The sequence below is a fragment of the Hippichthys cyanospilos genome, chromosome 4 (genome assembly GCF_059441005.1).
Source record: "Hippichthys cyanospilos isolate Australia breed blue-spotted pipefish chromosome 4, RoL_Hcya_1.0, whole genome shotgun sequence".
Taxonomy (NCBI): domain Eukaryota; kingdom Metazoa; phylum Chordata; class Actinopteri; order Syngnathiformes; family Syngnathidae; genus Hippichthys; species Hippichthys cyanospilos.
The window spans coordinates 3878028-3895371 of record NC_142372.1 but is presented as its reverse complement, the minus strand read 5'-3'; the positions used below and the strand labels follow the sequence as shown (position 1 = coordinate 3895371).

The 17344-nt window shown below is 39.6% G+C and overlaps 1 protein-coding gene, 1 long non-coding RNA gene and 1 other non-coding gene across 4 annotated transcripts in view; all 3 read left to right on the top strand.

Moving 5' to 3' along the window:
* Positions 1–13504, top strand: part of lrp4 (low density lipoprotein receptor-related protein 4) — a 102438-nt gene extending 88934 nt beyond the window's left edge. Inside the window, exons 26-38 of one of the 2 annotated variants that reach the window (XM_088412837.1) lie at positions 404–566; positions 683–908; positions 1950–2253; positions 3226–3444; positions 4977–5111; positions 5252–5360; positions 5650–5842; positions 6870–6983; positions 7051–7162; positions 7259–7323; positions 8789–8876; positions 8977–9118; positions 10087–13504. In XM_088412837.1, the coding sequence (XP_088268963.1) occupies positions 404–566; positions 683–908; positions 1950–2253; positions 3226–3444; positions 4977–5111; positions 5252–5360; positions 5650–5842; positions 6870–6983; positions 7051–7162; positions 7259–7323; positions 8789–8876; positions 8977–9118; positions 10087–10428 (2212 nt within the window). In that variant the 3' untranslated portion in view covers positions 10429–13504. The remainder of the gene's footprint in view (positions 1–403; positions 567–682; positions 909–1949; positions 2254–3225; positions 3445–4976; positions 5112–5251; positions 5361–5649; positions 5843–6869; positions 6984–7050; positions 7163–7258; positions 7324–8788; positions 8877–8976; positions 9119–10086) is intronic. The other variant, XM_088412836.1, reaches the window with a different exon arrangement.
* Positions 13505–14080: 576 nt separating this feature from the next.
* Positions 14081–15563, top strand: LOC148424321 (uncharacterized). Its single transcript, XR_015865450.1, has 2 exons — positions 14081–14130; positions 15358–15563. It is a non-coding gene; the product is annotated as an uncharacterized LOC148424321 (long non-coding RNA).
* Positions 15092–15205, top strand: LOC148424322 (small nucleolar RNA SNORD67). Its single transcript, XR_015865516.1, has one exon. It is a non-coding gene; the product is annotated as a small nucleolar RNA SNORD67 (small nucleolar RNA).
* Positions 15564–17344: the final 1781 nt, after the last annotated feature.

Below are 17344 nucleotides of genomic sequence, written 5' to 3'. Positions count from 1 at the left end.
GCTGAGGTTAACTACCGCTGGTAACGTGCCTAACCTGTTATCATATACTACTTTCATGAAGCGTTTTTCGTGATATCGCTCAAAGTAGGACACGAACAGTCTAGCAAGCTGCCACTAAACTCATTCAATTGCCATGGACGAGAATTCTCGTCTTTTAAAGTAGTCGTAACAATAATAAATAATAATATCCTCGTCAAGTACGATTTTTATGACGGGTAGCTGACACCCTTGACTAATGCTTACCTAATAATTCGATTGAGCACTGTAGTGATAACTGTGACCGCTAGATGGCAGTGTTTCCACCTACATGCAATGTTATGTAAGGAATGGAAGTCAATCTTTCGTCATAGACATAGCACACAGTATTGTGAAGAGCGTTAACACGTCTTTGGATCTCCTCCAGGTACATGTACTGGTCCGACTGGGGCGAGCACGCCAAGCTGGAGCGCTCAGCGATGGACGGGTCCGATCGAGTCATCCTCATCAATAACAACCTGGGATGGCCCAATGGTCTCGCCATAGACATGGCCGGCTCACAGTTATTGTGGGCTGATGCTCACACCGAGGTGAGTCTCGACTTCTCATCTTTCAATATAATCTTCCAAAAAAATTGGGATTTAAAGCAAATGTTTCAATCGATCGTCTGAACTGAAAGCATCTTCTCCGCCTCGGTCTTCCGTAGCGCATCGAGGCCGCCGATCTGAACGGGCAGAACCGCCACACCCTGGTAACCCCGGTCCAGCACCCGTACGGTCTAACCCTCTTAGGGTCTCACATCTACTGGACCGACTGGCAGAGCCGCAGCATCCAGCGGGCGGACAAGAACTCCGGCGACAACGCCATCACCGTTCGCGCAAACCTTCCAGGCCTGATGGACATTCAGGCTGTGGACCGACATAAAGCTTTAGGTCAGCCGTTTTTCTTTGTCTCGGTTCATTATTATAGCTTCAGACGTTCCTCGATTTATCTACAACGTATCCATTATCTATTTTATCGACAACTATTTTCATACTTGAGCGATCGTTTAGAGCTAATGTTTGACTTAAAATCAATTGTCCATCCCCTCGCAGGAGTAATTACCGTATTTTCCGCACTATAAGGCGCACCGGATTATAAGGCGCACCCTCGATTAATGACATATTTGAAAACTTTTTCCATATATGAAGCGCACCGGATTTTAAGGCGCACCCTCGAATAATGACATTTTTTCAATCACAATATACTAATACTCAAATTATTAACAATAATAACTCAAATCATAACTCTAAACTCAATAGCATAATAAGTCAAGGTCAATTTGACCAACCTTGTTCAACTATAATCACTCAAAAGAAACAGGTAAAGCATACTTTATCAGTTCGTTCTCCATCTACGAATCCCAATCTCAATATTGATCCATATATAAGGCGCACCTGATTATAAGGCGCACCATCAGCTTTTTCAAAAAATTAAGGCTTTTAGGTGCGCCTTATAGTGCGCAAAAGAAAGAGGTAAAGCATACTTTATCAGTTCGTTCTCCATCTACAAATCCCAATCTCAATATTGATCCATATATAAGGCGCACCTGATTATAAGGCGCACCATCAGCTTTTTTAAAAAAAATGAGGCTTTTGGGTGCGCCTTATAGTGCGGAAAATACGGTAATCAGATTTCGGTACTCATACATGACATCTATTATCTAAAATATGTTCTTGCTGTTGTTTTTTTACTGTTGTTTGGTACTTTTTAACCACTAAACAATACCAAGTAAACAACAGTAATTGTTAAGTGAACTTTAAAAAAATCATTTTGTATTATAATGTCGATTTCATCCGATCGCTTGATGGAAAATTCAATAGAATGACGGATTGTAAAAAAAAAAAAAATGACGATTACAGCCCTACTAAGTATTAGCGCCGCAACCAGGAACCTGCGATGAAATGACTCGTTTCCCATTCGGGATGAATCAGGATTGAATAAGTGCGGGAGGAAGAACGGCGGCTGCAGCCACCTGTGCCTGCCCCGACCCAACGGCACCTCCTGCGCTTGCCCCACCGGCATCCTGCTCAAGGCGGACGGCAGATCCTGCGACGACTCCCCCGAAACCTTCCTGGTCTTCTCCAACCGGGTCAGCGTGAGGAGAATCTCCCTGGACACGGACGATCACACGGACGTGCACGTGCCCGTGCCCGAGCTGCACAACGTCATCTCGCTCGATTACGACAGCGTGGACGGAAAGCTGTACTACACCGACGTCACCTTGGATGTCATAAGGTACCGGTCCCAATTCCTGCTCTTTTAGGACTGAATACCGCAAATTCCATCAAAGGCCACGGGGCTGCGCCATCATGGCCCAAATAATAATCGCGATTATTCATCGTGTTCGGTCAAACGTGTCTTTTTATTGCTCTTCTTTTAAACAAACTGTATATAAACAAGGCTTGATACTTACAGATAAGAATAATACACTAAAATAAATACATAAAGTGAAAAAATAATCAAAAATAAAACTCAGCACACAGCTAACTTACTTGCTGAGCGCAAACCAATGAAAAAAAATGAAGCCGACTTAGAACCGAGCACATTATTTACTTTTAAGCAAATTTTAATCAATTAGCATTTTTGGTCATTTGGAACCAAATTTCTTCTCATTTTGGGTCTCAATTGACAGCTAGCACTGTATATATTCGGAATCAGGTGAGAAACTCAATGCCATTTCACAATTGTAATATCTTAATAAGGTGAGAAAAGCAGAGGCTTTTGTCATGTGTGAAACATTGCTCCCTGGTGGTAGAACGACAAAGTGCTTGATTTGACATGTTTAGCTAGCTATTTATGTTGATATCGCTGAGGATCAGCATAATTGTGGCAGCCAATATCATGATTAAAATTTGATTAATTGTGCAGCCCTACCGCACCTGTATATAAAATTAAAAAAATATGTATATAAAATATAAAATAAAATAAATATAAAAATAAATATATATTAAAAAAAAAAAAAGAGAGCAATACATGTCACAGAAAAGCCACACCGGACTATCGGTCATAGCATCAAATATTTACAAAGAAAAATGCAATATCTAAGTTTTTCTTTTTCTTCTTTTTTTTAATGGCCTGCATACAGCAACATAAAAAACCGCACTGGACGCAGGGCTCAAATCAGGAGAAAAAAGTGGCGGCCTATAATCGGAAACGGCCAGTTATTTTATCGCCGGTGGATTATTTGACCGGCGTTTTTTTTTTTAGACGTTCCAACCTGGACGGCAGCGGCATGGAGACGGTCATCAGCCAGGGCCTGAAGACCACGGACGGGCTGGCCGTGGACTGGGTGGCCAGAAACATGTACTGGACCGACACGGGACGAAACACCATCGAGGTGGCGCGTATGGACGGAAGCGGCCGCAAGGTGCTGGTCAACAACAGTTTGGATGAACCCAGGGCCATCGCCGTGTTCCCCAGCAAAGGGTGAGTGAGGAACGCGCCCGTTCCACTTCCAACGCCAAGGAGACGCGCCTCTTCTTTGTCTTCTCTTCTTTCTTTCCCTTCTCTTCATCTTTTTCTTCTCTTCTTCCTTTTCTCCTTCTCACCTCCCTCGTCTTTCTTCCAGTTTTTTCTTCTCCTTCCTCTTCTTTATCTTTGTTTTCTCCCCATCCATCCTTTTCTTCTGCTTTGTCTACTTTTTCTCTTCTTTATTTTCTTCTTCCCCTTTCCTTAATCTTCTAGTCCTTCCTTTTTTCTTTGCTTTTTTCTACTCTCCTTTTTCTTCTGTTCTTGTCCATCCTTTTTCCTTTTTCTTCTGCTTTGTCTTCTTTTTCTCTTTTTCATTTTCTTCTTCCTCTTTATCCTCTAGTCCTTCCTCTTTTTTCTTAGTTTTTTTTCTACTCTCCTTTTTCTTCTGTTCTTGTCCATCCTTTTTCCTTTATCTTCTGCTTCTTTGTCTTCTCCCTCTGTTGTTCTTTTTTTAATTTTCTTTTTCTTCTATCCTTTATCATTTTGTCTTTCCTCTTTTCCACTTTTTTCTTTTTTTGTTTTTTTCCTATGCTCCTTTTTCTTCTCTTCTTGTCCACTTCTTGTCCACCATTTTTTCCTTTTTCTTCTTCTGCTTCCTTTTCTTCTCCGTCTGTTCTTCCTTTTTCTTCTGTTCTTGTCCATCCTTTTTCCTTTTTCTTCTGCTTCTTTTTCTTCTCCCTCTGTTATTCTTTTTTTAAATTTCTTTTTCCTCTATCCTTTATCTTCTTGTCTTTCCTCTTTTTCTTTGTTTTTTTTCTACTCTCCTTTTTCTTCTGTTCTTGTCCATACATTTTTCTTTTTCTTCTGCTTCTTTTTGTTCTCCCTGTTATTCTTTTTTTATTTTCTTTTTTCTCTATCCTTTATTTTCTTGTCTTTCCTCTCTTCCACTTTTTTCTTTTCTTTGCTTTTTTTCTACGCTTCTTTTTCTTCTCTTCTCCACCTCTTTTTCTTCTTTTTCTTCTTCTGCTTCCTTTTCTTCTCCGTCTGCTCTTCCTTTTTCCTCTATCCTTTATCTTGTCCTTTCTTTCTTCCACTTTTTCTTTTCTTTGTTTTTTTCTTCTCTCCTTTTTCTTCGGTTCTTGTCCATCCTTTTTTCCTTTTTCTTCACCCTGTTTTTCTTTTTTCTTATCCTTCTCTCGTTTTTTTTCTCCCTTTTCCTTTTTCCCCTTTTTCCTTCTTCTTTTTCTGGCGTTTTCCTTCCTTTTTTCTTCATGAAGCTTCATCCGTCTCATAAAGATGACTGAGAAAATACCGAGTTGTGCAAAGTTGACAACAAAAAAAGTGTCGACTTTGAAGAATCTAAAATTAATTTTGTTTTGAATAACGTTTTAGCTGTAATAAACGATCCCTTATCTGTTGCTGTGTATCGTGTGGATGACCTCGATATTTTATGACGGAATGACGCTGAATTTGACGTTTCTCCAAACTTGACCGTGCGAGATCGATCAAACAGATAGCGTGACCGCACTCGTTTCGTTTCTTTGCAGGTTCCTATTCTGGACCGATTGGGGTCATATCGCAAAGATCGAGCGGTCTCACCTGGACGGCACGGACCGGAAAGTCCTAATCAATACCGATCTGGGCTGGCCCAACGGACTCACTTTAGACTATGACACGCGGAGGTCAGAGACTGCCTTCGTTCTCACAAAATGCTATCATGACTCATTCGCTTAGCCGGAATATTTTGAATGATGAAAAGCGGTTCATTTACACCATCTGATCTTTAAATATCGGAAGCCTCACAGCAGTTTTTTCTCCGCAGGATATTTTGGGTGGACGCCCACTTGGACAGGATCGAAAGTTCCGACCTGAACGGGAAATTGCGTCAGATCCTCGTCAGCCCCGTGTCCCACCCCTTCGCCCTAACGCAGGTAGCCCTCCCCCCTTCCTCCCGTTCTAGCCGGCCATCGCCTCACCGCCCCCTTCCTCACGGCCGCCTCCGCCCCTCACCCGCCCTCTCACGTATCAGCGTCTCACCGGTCCATCCGCTCGTCCTCCGGCTCATACTCGGCTCATGTGACTTTGACCATTTCTTCTACTTCCCTTCCACTCTGACCCTCATTTTTCTTCCTCCTACCTCCCTCCCTTTATTCCTCCCATTCCCCCTTTTCCTTGTCTGTGTTTTCCTCTCCCCCTTTTCTTCTCCCTTGGTTTCCCCAGTCCAAGCCGGTGTCCTCCCCTCTAACCCCTTTCTCCCGACTCTCGCAGCAAGACCGTTGGATCTATTGGACGGATTGGCAAACTAAGTCCATCCAGCGGGTGGACAAACACACCGGGCGCAACAAGGAGACCGTCTTGGCCAATGTGGAGGGTCTCATGGACATTATAGTGGTCTCACCCAACAGGCAGACAGGTAAGAAGGGTTTGTCCCTCCGCGCGTCCCGGTGTCCCGTGCCGTCCTCGTAATCGGCGGTTTCATCCTAATCGCCTATTTTGGATGGACGTCAAAAGTGTGGTTGCTGTAGTGATGCCTCAAATATCTAAACGGTCATTTTCTTCTCTAAAATACCAGCATGCTTCGAAATAACAAAATATTTTATTTTCTAAACAAACCCCAGTGTAAGAATTTTACAATAAATAAATTGTAAAACTGTTGATTGGGATGGGATGAGACACAAATGAGATGTTCCACTGATCAAATCCACGAGAACAAGTTCAAGATTTTTTCAATTTTTTTTTATATACTGTACTGCCTTTTTTTTTTTTTGCCTACCTTATTATTTGCTTGATTATGCAATATAGTCTGCCCGGGGGAGTGAACACAATAAGAATTTCATAGTGTGTGGTATTACTATGCATATTCCAATAAAACTCTTGAATCTCTCACATAAAGACGTAATGCTCCCATCTGCTGGCCGTAGTTGGTATTTATTTCCCTGGCGTGATCAAACCGAGCCTTTCCTTCACGCACGCTCGAAAAATACATCACATTTAACCAATTAAAATGAGGCAACAGATTACAAGCAACATTTTTGATGAAATATTAATCAAACAAGACACTTAATAATCATTCATTTAATATGAGTGGCTTTGAATAGAAGTCAAAAGGGAATTAACAAAAACAATAACCCTAATACTCATAAAAATGAATTTGATTACACATATCAAAATTGTTTTATAGTTGATAATGAACGAGGGTCCCATTTGATTAATTATTACGCCATACCAAGCATAATGAAATCCAATAGTATTGCTTGCAATGTGTTGCCTTATTTTAAGTTGTTGTTTTCATAGTGTATTCCCATTTTTAAAAAAAAAAGAGCAAATACAGATACCGTCAATTGGCATAGACGTTCCTTGGTAGAGTTCCCGATGATGTCATTTCTCATCAATGGGTTAAGTGGAGGGATTCTTTATCCTATTTTCTTCTTTTTGGACAGGTACCAATCTCTGCGGTGTGAACAATGGAGGCTGCACTCACCTTTGCTTTGCCAAGACCAACAGTTTTGTCTGCGCCTGCCCGGACGAGCCAGACGGCCGCCCGTGCTCCACCAGTGAGTATTTTAAAATCTCCTCAAAAGAATCTAAAGATTTAACGTTATTGAATGTCTGACTTCCCAGTTGCAGGCTACATCCCCACTTCTCCCAGCAGAGAAACCAGCAGCACTTCCGCCCCGAACAAGATCCCCAAAACTCCAACGGAAACCTCCCAAAGAGGACCCTCACAAGTCAAGTACGTCCACTTTTTGTTTTTGGATCTCTTCTGGCTTTAGTAGATCTCTTTAGATTCTAAATATGCTTGATTTCATGCTCGTACTTTTGTCGACAGCTGCACTGACAAGAATCTAAACGTAGAAGGCTGCTTGCAGAGTAATGTTGTCACTGCTCCCCACGGTTGGTATCCAGCCTTTCTATTTATTTATTTTTGCTTGAGTAATTGTACATACAGAGGACCCCCGCCATCCGAAATTAATCCGTTCCGGAGTTGGGATCGTAAAGCGAAATCGTCGTACGGTGGGCAATAGAAGCCTATGCTAATTGGCCAATGTGTATAAAACTCCTGCGAAAACATCGAAATTGTTAATATATATATTAAAAATCGGTAACAAAATAGTATAGTGAATGCTACTTATGTAAAATATACATGTATACAATTGAACAACATCATAAATTAAAAACATAAAGATAAAATGAAATTTAAGGTAGAATAGAAGCCTATGCTAATTGGCCAATGTGTATAAAACTCCTGTGAAAACATCGAACTTGTTAATATATATATTAAAAATTGGTAACAAAATAGTATAGTAAGTGCTACTTATGTAAAATATACGTGTATACAATTGAATAACATCGTAAATTAAAAACATAAAGGAAAAATGAAATTTGATTTACCTTTGAGTGACGTTGACTTGAGCTACTTACAGCAGTAATCCTTAGCGAGGTTAGCCTAGCCTAGCCTTCTTGGTACAGTATTTCTTGATTATCTCCAGCTTGGTTTCCATACTAATCATCTTCTTACTTCTCCCTTTAACATCACTAGCAATCTTGAGACCCATGGCTAATCAACATAAGTTTGAAATAAGCACTAAAATGCACAATAGTTACGATATTACATGCACTCACACGAGATCAAATCTTTAGCATACCGTGACGCCGACCAATAGCAAAGCAACATCTTAGTGACGCGTTGCAGCACAGGCATTTTTGGCGCAAACAGAAAATAAGAGCAATTACCTAAAACCGCCTGAAGAGGGAGGCAAAACAACATAAACACAGTCAACCCCACAGGTCATGACAGTTGTTGATGCCGTAAAGTGGGAAAAATGCCGTATAGAGGGGACGAAAAAACTTAGTATTTCACTTTGTAATGTGAAAAAAAACGTAAGCCAGGGATACCATAAACCGGGGGTCCACTGTATGTATAAATGTAAAATGTTATCACATTAAAACTCACACCTATTGGCATGCCCACACGTAAACACACAAACCCATATATTCCCACACACACACACAGACATAAACAATATCTTATATGGTATTACTGCTAAACTTCCATACTTCCCATATATTCCCACACTCACACACACACAGACATAAACAATACCTTATATGCTATTACTGCAAAACTTCCATACTTCCCATATATTCACACACTCACACACACAGACATAAACAATACCTTATATGGTATTACTGCAAAACTTCCAACCGCTTTCTTTGTAATCCTGCTCTCTCCCTCTTTTGCAAAAGATTCTTTTGACTTAAATCCTTTACCTTTTCTCCGGTCACTTTTTCTTGATAATTTTGAACATTTTTGACACGTGAAATGTGACCAATCAACATGTGCTTTGTGTTACAGGGGAAGGACTTCATGTCAGCTATGTGATTGGTGGGGTTTTGACCATATTGGCCATTCTCATTCTCATTGTTGCTTTGATTATTTACAGGTGAGTCCCCTCAGGGACAAAAATTGCGCATGCTGACATTTGTGTTGTGTTTGATACACAACTTCAAGTAAGATCTGCGTGCTCTGCATTTGACCGCCAGACACAAAAAGTCCAAGTTTGCAGACCCAGGAGTCAGCAATTTGACCTACAGTAACCCTTCTTATCGGACTTCCACGCAAGAGGTCAAGATTGAGGCCTCACAAAAGCCCCTGATGTACAATCAACTTCGATATAAGAAAGAGGTAACGCAAGTCTTCAGATTGATCACATTCTTTCTTAGCTAGCCTTTCTCGCTGTGTCCAAATTGAGTTTTTCACGCGCGACATGCCGCAAAAATTGGAAAAAGGCCCTCAAATGGCCCCCGAGCCACAGTTGGAGATCCAATTTTTCCTGGGGTCGGTACTTCCAAGTCAAAAAATTCAATTTGAACCCGACTGCCAGCGAAGCAGTCAATAAACAATGAAATGTTGCAAAGATGAAACTCATCTTTCCCTGCCTCTCTTTTATTCCTTGCAGCTCTCTCATCCCTACAACTCCCTCTCCCCCTTTATCTTTTGACCCCCCCCCCCCCCACCCCCCCAAAATGCTGTGGAGAGGTAGTTACACCGCATGAAGGGAGTGTGTCTTTTCCATTTTGTTTTCTACTCATTTCTAGACATCCAGACTGCTATCTCAGAACCTCTTTGGAAATGCTTGAGCGTATTCTGTTTTTATGGGTTTGGTGTAGTGAGTTTGACTAACAAAATTGTTTGAGGTGATCATATTTTGGATTTGATGGACATTAAAAGTTGTCCTCCTCTCAAGCGCTAATCATAGTCAGAATAATTGTAAAAGTAGTGATTCTACATTGTGCGGTCCTCCTCTGTTCTCCTCATGCATGAGAAAAAAAAAATGCCTTCTCCTTTTTTGTGTATAGTCTGACACTCATTCAATCAAAATCATTCACACAAAAGTTTATACGGGTTACAGGTTAGTCTAAAACTGAAAAAAATAAATAACAAAGTGCCTGAAAAATGATGCCGATTCTTATTTTATTGTAATGACACTTCAGATGGCAAAAAAAACCCTCCCCCACTATTAGAGCAGGAGCGCTTTATACAAAGTGTGATTTAAAACAAAAGTGTTTTTTTTTTGAAGCGTGTGGGCATGTCTGCGTCCGTCCTAGCTCATCTCCACACACAGGCCCTAACTAGCATTGTACTCCGTCCAGGGCGGCGTGGATGGAGGCTACACAAAGGAGAAGATCCGCATCGTGGAGGGCGTGTGCCTCCTGTCCACCGAGGAGCTTTACTGGGACGACCTGAAACAAATCAAGCCGTCCCGGGGCGGCCTGCACGCCTGCATGCGCACCGACACCGTTTCCCTGCAGGCCAGCAGCGCTTCGCTGGACGACGGCGAGACGGAGCAACTCCTGCAGGAGGAAGCCTCGGAATGCTCCTCCATCACCACCCTGGCCCCTTCCGCCATCACCCCGCAGCGCCACGCCCACCGCGGCCTCCCCGACACCGGCTGGATGTCCATGCGCAAGTCGTCCACCGAGAGCGAAGTCTGAGGGCGGCCCGTCGCCCGCGTGCTTTTTAGCAACCTCCAAAACACGCAAGGAGGTCTTGTGTTTTCGGCACAGACCAGGTACTCGCGCAGGTGTCCATTTAGTCCAAATTCAACCGAAAGTGGGGCTCCGTCCTACTAAATGCAAAATTGTTAGCGGAGGTAGAAACGCTAAAGGATCTCTCTGCGTACGTGGCCGTTTTTTTAGGAGATTTTCTTTTTCTCTCCTTATGGTGCCCTAAAACCACTCATCTCTTTATGAACTCTATTTATTAATGATTTTTCTACTTGCGAGTGGGCTTTTCGCAGAACAGCCAGCGTTACCTTGAGCTTTGTGCGGCGGATTTTTCCACTTTTGTATTTATGACGGTGCCAAAGGGTGGCTGGGCCTCGAACAACACCCCATGCTTCTTATTATTAATAATTATTAATTATTGGGAAGGTGTCACAGCAGGAAATTTGCTTCGTTTCAACAATCTGCCATCATATTTTGGTGGTTAGGAACTCTTCTAATTCTGCAAAAGGTCCTCGAGTCATTTTAAAGGAAAAGTCAACCCCATCGTTGTGTTGTTTTCGCTAAAATATGTTCTATGCCAGGGGTGTCCATTTTTTTTTTTTCATTTGAGGGCCACAAACGGAGAAATGGAAGAATCCCAAGGCCACTTTCAAAATTTTGATTTGACCTTAAGTTTCTGGCTAAAATACCGAAATTGCAAGTTTTTTTTTCAACTTTTAAACGTTTTTTTGGGGAAAAAAACGTTTATTTTCCAATTTCTCTTTTGAACAGTTTTTACTATGATTAATGATAAAATAATTACCGTATTTTCCACACTATAAGGCGCATCGGATTATAAGGCGCACCCTCAATTAATGCCATATTTTAAAACGTTTTCAATCACAATATAGTAATACTCAAAGTAATAACAATAATGACTCTCACTAGCATAATAACTCAATGTCAATATGAGCAACGTTGTTCAACTGTAAACACACAAAAGAAACAGGTAAAGTTTACTTATCACTTCATTCCCCATCTACCAATCCCAATCTCAATATTGATCCATATATAAGACGCACCTGATTATAAGGCGCACCATCAGCTTTTTAAAAAAAAATAGGGCTTTTAGGTGCGCCTTATAGTGCGGAAAACACGGTAATTCATCCATATCCCAAGAAATATATCACAAATGTGCCCATAGTGATAGCTAGCTAAGTAGTTGTACTTTTAAATATAAAAATGTATACTGTATTTGTGGCAAACAAAAGGAAAAGCACACCTGACGATACATCGACCGTGAAGGCATCAAGAATGTGACCCCAAGCAGAAATATTCTTAGTATGTTGTCCTTTACTCGATTATATCTAGCTAGCACGTCTGCTATAGATGCTAACGAAAATGGAATTTCACCTGGACGATTATTTCACCGCTCAACGGTAACTCGTTTTAAAGTATCATACACAGCACTTATGATTGTAATGTAAAGCTTCTCGGTTTCATGAAATATCTCGACTCGACGGCCTATAACCTAAAAGTTCTTTAGTTTTAGTGACGACTTTTAGCACGAAACCCAGAATTGTTACTGATAGATTTTTCTAAGGCCGCTACGATATATATACATACAGCGTATATATTCCAAGGACACAATATATCACACTTTTCTTTACTGAAAATGAAAATTGAATACAGTGTTCCCTCGTTATCGCAGGAGTTTTCCAAAATAAAAGTCGGAATTGAACTAAATTCAGTTTTTATTTTTGCTTTTGGTCTTTGTTTTGTTGTGTTTTTTTCTTTAAAAAATACATGGAACCATTTTTTTTGTATAGTCCGACTTATAAGTAGATAAAAATAGCAAGGAAAACCGCCCCCCCCCTTTTTTTTGTTTCTTTTCTTAAAAAATAAATACAAAAAAAAAATTGTATTTGTATTTTTTTATTGTATTTAGAGGCACAAACTAGAGCTGAGTGCCTCGCATTTTTTTCAATCATTCTAGGTTATGATCATTTTATATGACCCGCGAAATGCTCATTATGAGTTTCTGGCTTCAACTTTTACAATTTTTTTTTGTTATCGCTACCCCTTCTCAACAGTTTTTAGCAACATCTGATTTTACAATGTGTAAAGGTTGCCTTTACAGTTGCCCTCCAACAAAACAACAACAACAATGCGGCGCATCCTTTTATAGTCATAAATGAAAATCCGATAAAGTGAAGCCGCAATAACCGAACGGCGATGCAGCGAGGGAACACTGTCGACTTTTTTCAGGAAATATTGAATAGATTCATATCAGCATATCTTCCAGCCTGTGCAAATTTCTACGACGTTCTTTTTGGAGACAAAAATAATGGCGAAATGACAAAATCTCTTTGGCAACCCCTACTAACAAGAGTATCATTTTCTTGTTTTCTTTGGTACTGAGGATAGCAGATAAGCAACATATGAGTTTGAAAATCTAGTTTATCGTGCCACTCGGACAAATATTTCAAGCGCGTATGTATTTTGAAGAATCTGCCGCGAGCTCGGCAACTTGCTGTTTTGCTGCTAGACAAAGCACTGAAGCCAACGGGTCACGGCAGCTACACGACCCAATTTTATCGGCGTCATCCCGGCTCACGCTCTCTCCCAACTCCGCTGCAGGAATGCTAAAACTGTACAAATTGTATTTTTTTTTTTTTCCCATATGTGATGTTTCCGTTTTGATCGAGTTGTATAGTCTTTTGTACAAAGGGATTTCATGGCTGTAATTAGACTTGCATTAATTTTACTCACTGGAGAAGACGTTTTGTTTAACGATTTTTTTTTTGCTGGATTATTTTAACCACTGTTTGCGAGCTTTGTAAATGATAGGGAATGTGTCGTTTATTTAATAGTTCCCCCCTTTATGTTATGAAATACTGGTTGCATATAGCTGTTGTAAAGTTAACAATAAGAGGTATTTATGATTTGTTTGCTTGTCATTTGACGTGTAAATATGAACAGACTGTATATGTATTTCCATGGCGGTACTAACAAGCTGTGTTGTGTGATATAGTGAATTATCCCTTTGCTATCTTTTAATATAAAAAACTGCATTTCAATGGAATTTTTGTCTGACTGCTAAATTGTGGACATTTGACTGAGAAACGTCTGTTGTTTCTGTTGTTTAAACCTAAAGGAAGCAACTAGGAGGAAGGAAAAAAAAACATGAATGTTTTTGTCTTTTGCTAAGACGGGGTTTTTTAAGAGAAAAAAATGGCCATTTTCAATTTAAAAAAGACCATGTATAGAATAGTAAGGCCTTTTTTCGGGAAAAAAATACATTCAAGCCTCACTATAAGCTTTAAAAAACGATCGTGTAATGTAAAGCACTTTTTAAATTTGAAAACGACATAATGTCCATATATAGTATGTGTAGCCCAATTTTAATTAAAAAAAAATGTGATTGGTGGGCCATTGTCGATAGTAAGGCACTTTTTCTCATTAAAAAAATAAAAACAGCCAAATAAATAGAAAGTAATTTCTATAGAAGAAAAGTGTCTATTTAAAAAAAATACGTACAGTATACCGAAACTACGAATGCAAGACTTCAACCAATGAATCGTAACTTTTAAGTCACGTGAATAGATATGGCCAATAAACGTCGCCACAGCGTTTGAGCAAATCAGGTAACAAAGGGCAGTCTTCAAAACGAGTCAGTTGCCGCGTGGGGATGTGCTAACTCGATTTCTGGTAAGTTTTGCTAACTTTTCACTGTACGGTCTTACAAATTTGCGTTAATTGCAAAGACGACGAGATTAATTTGCCGGTTTAGTCACGAATTTATTCGGTTTAATTACCGTGACAAATGCGAGCAAAATGCTGGGCTCTGCCACGAGCGAGCCGGTAATTTCACTAGCTAGCAGCTAGCAAGTTGTTTAGTTCGAATGAATACCCTGAAGCTAACTCGGATATCGACGTTGTTTTTAATAGTTGCTCACTGACCACTGCTTTTGTGACGTAGACCACTTTTGTTTTTTTGTTATTTTAATAATTCACATGATTGTGTTTCACTATCGAGAAACGGTCACGTGGTTTACAAGCTACTGTATAGTGTACGAAATGTTCCGATTAAGCAATTCCGATCGAAATGAAAAGATCGAATATAATTTCTTTCGGAGTACGATCGGCATATCGTATTTGTTTTGGTAATCGCAACGAACGTCGAATAAGCAGTTCGACTGAAATAGCCGTTAACCACGCCGCGTCTATCTGCGCATGCGTCTAGACGTGTTCTTTTGCTTACGTTAACTTAAGTAAATAACTTTAAATTATTACTTTAAACTATTTTAATGATTGTATAACCAATAATGAGAAGTTCTCTTATTTCAGATTCTTAAAAGTAGCTTTTCAGATATATGCAGTCTTTTGTGAAAGTTTTTTTTTCCTTTTGTGTTCATTCAAAATAAAACATCCGGTTGTAATTTTAAAAAACGGTCAAAAACGTTAGCAAGATAAATCACTAAACAATTCAAAATAAACAGTAATACTGTTGAAAATGGCACTTAAATGCCAAAGAAAATGATATCAGACAATTCGATTAATCGCTGCAATGTTTGGCCATTTATTAATTTTTTTCTTAATTTGATAGTGATTGCTCGAGTGAACCAGAGGTTTTTTTTTTATCTTGAATAATCGAAGAAGAAATGTGAAGTTTGAGAGTGATGAGTTGCACTTAATCACTTGGGGTGTGTTGCAAGTGGCAACAGCGCCCCCATCTGATTTCACCTGATGACAGTCGCTGTGCACAGGGGCCATCTGACTCAAACTTGACCATTTTTATTGAAACTTTTTTTTTTATCTCGTATGAAAAATCAATTTGGAATTACTCATGGTTGCTTAGCAGGAAATGAATGCAACTTAGTGGTGTTTTTTAACTGTATTTTATGTGTCTTTATTTTATTTATCCATTCATTTTAGGGGCTTTTTGATTTTTAAACGTGGCCAACGCGATTTGTGAGCTGTTTTCGACGAACCTGCTTAAAATGCACCAAGGTTTTGTTGCAACTCCGATTCTCGACCACAAGGTGGCGGAAGAACACCAGCTATGAGGAACTGCTAAGGAGTTGCTGACTTCATTATCGTCTAAAATTTTCCAGTTGAAAAAATAAAATTCATTACTGAAACGCTTGAGTTGAGCTTGAATTTTGAAGACTGTAACAACTATTTGACGTAAAATGTACGCGTCTTTGTTTTTTGTTTTGTTTTGTTCAGATTTCAATTTCAATTTGGAGCCTCCATGCATTTTAAACCCAAATCCACCCCACAGAAGAAAAAAAAAAGGTCGACCATGTATAGTAAGGCATATTTTTTTGCAAAGACGACCTCGTACGGTGTGCTTTCACTTTTTACACAAAAAATGAGCATGTATAGTTATTTTTCCCCCTCATAAAAACAACCATCTATAGTAAGTCACCAAAACACAATTTTTGAAAAAAAAAAAAAAGATTAAGTAAGGTGCCCCACCACCCAAACAACTATGTATATACTGTATAGTTAGTTAAAACAAAAAAACAACCGGCATAGTATCTATTTTTATAACAAGAAACGACGAAGTTTTGTCCTTTTTTTCATCAAAAAGCGAGCACATTAAAAGAAGAAAACCATTTACTTTTATTGTACTTCTTAGATTTTACTTTTGAACGTTTGAGGAAAAAGGACATTCTAGTTTTCGAGCCCAATTTGTGCTCGTAGACGAGTGGAAGCTATCAACGGATTAGAACCCAAATCCCGGCTGTAGTCTTCCTCCCTTTTTTTGGACTGTCAGCGGTGTTTATCCAATCCTGAATAGGAGGATCAACTACCTTCACGGGTAGAAGGAAGACGGCGGAAATTTGTCGGATTAAATGCGGTGGGTTGTACGTGTGGGAGACACATAAGAGGCGAGCTATGCTTACTGTATGCTTCCCATCAAATGTGTCAGTATGACCGGATTTTATTTTTCCCCTCCCCACTTGAACTACAAGGTAAAGGTTGAATGCGACAAGCATCCTACAAGAAGCTCCGAGGAACAGCTTGAGCTACGACGTGCCAGAGATGAGAAGGTCGACCTTTGCGGAACCTTCTCTGTGTGGCAGCTTTTCAAAGAGACGCAGCAATGTCAGAAAATCAACGGAATTGTCAAATTGGTAACACACCGCGACACAAATAAGCATTACGCTCATAAGATTTTACCAGGGCTTCGAAGGTACCGACAAATATGATCAAATTCTTTTTTTAATGGTGTGACAGAAAGTTTCCTTTTCAAGTTAAGAGAAAGTTGATTGAAAAATGTATGAATACAACGTAAATAAATGTGGCTATGGATAGCTAGCAAGCTGCAGATAGCCAAGTTAGAACAGTTTCCTTTACAAGCTAAGAGAAAATAAATTGGAACATGAAAACAATTTCTAAGTTGTATGTTACGCGTGGATGATTGTTTTAGAGATGGATGTCTAGCAAGCTAAGAGAAAATTAATTGGAAAATGTGCTAACGGGTTTCATGGATGCAAGCACGTTACATAGATACATAAATAGATTAAAAAAAATACTAGCTAGCTAGCCAAGTTAGAACAGTTTCCTTTACAAGCTAAGAGAAAATAAATTGGAACATGAAAACAATTTCTAAGTTGTATGTTACGGGTGGATGATCGTTGTAGAGATGGATGCCTAAGAGAAAATTAATTGGAACATGAACATGTGCTAACTTGGGTTTCATGGATGCAAGCACGTTACATAGATACATAAATAGATAAAAAAAATAATTAAAATACTAGATAGCTAGCCAAGTTAGAACAGTTTCCTTTACAAGCTAAGAGAAAATAAATTGGAACATGAAAACAATTTCTAAGTTGTATGTTACGCGTGGATGATCGTTGTAGAGATGGATGCCTAGCAAGCTAAGAGAAAATTAATTGGAACAAGAACA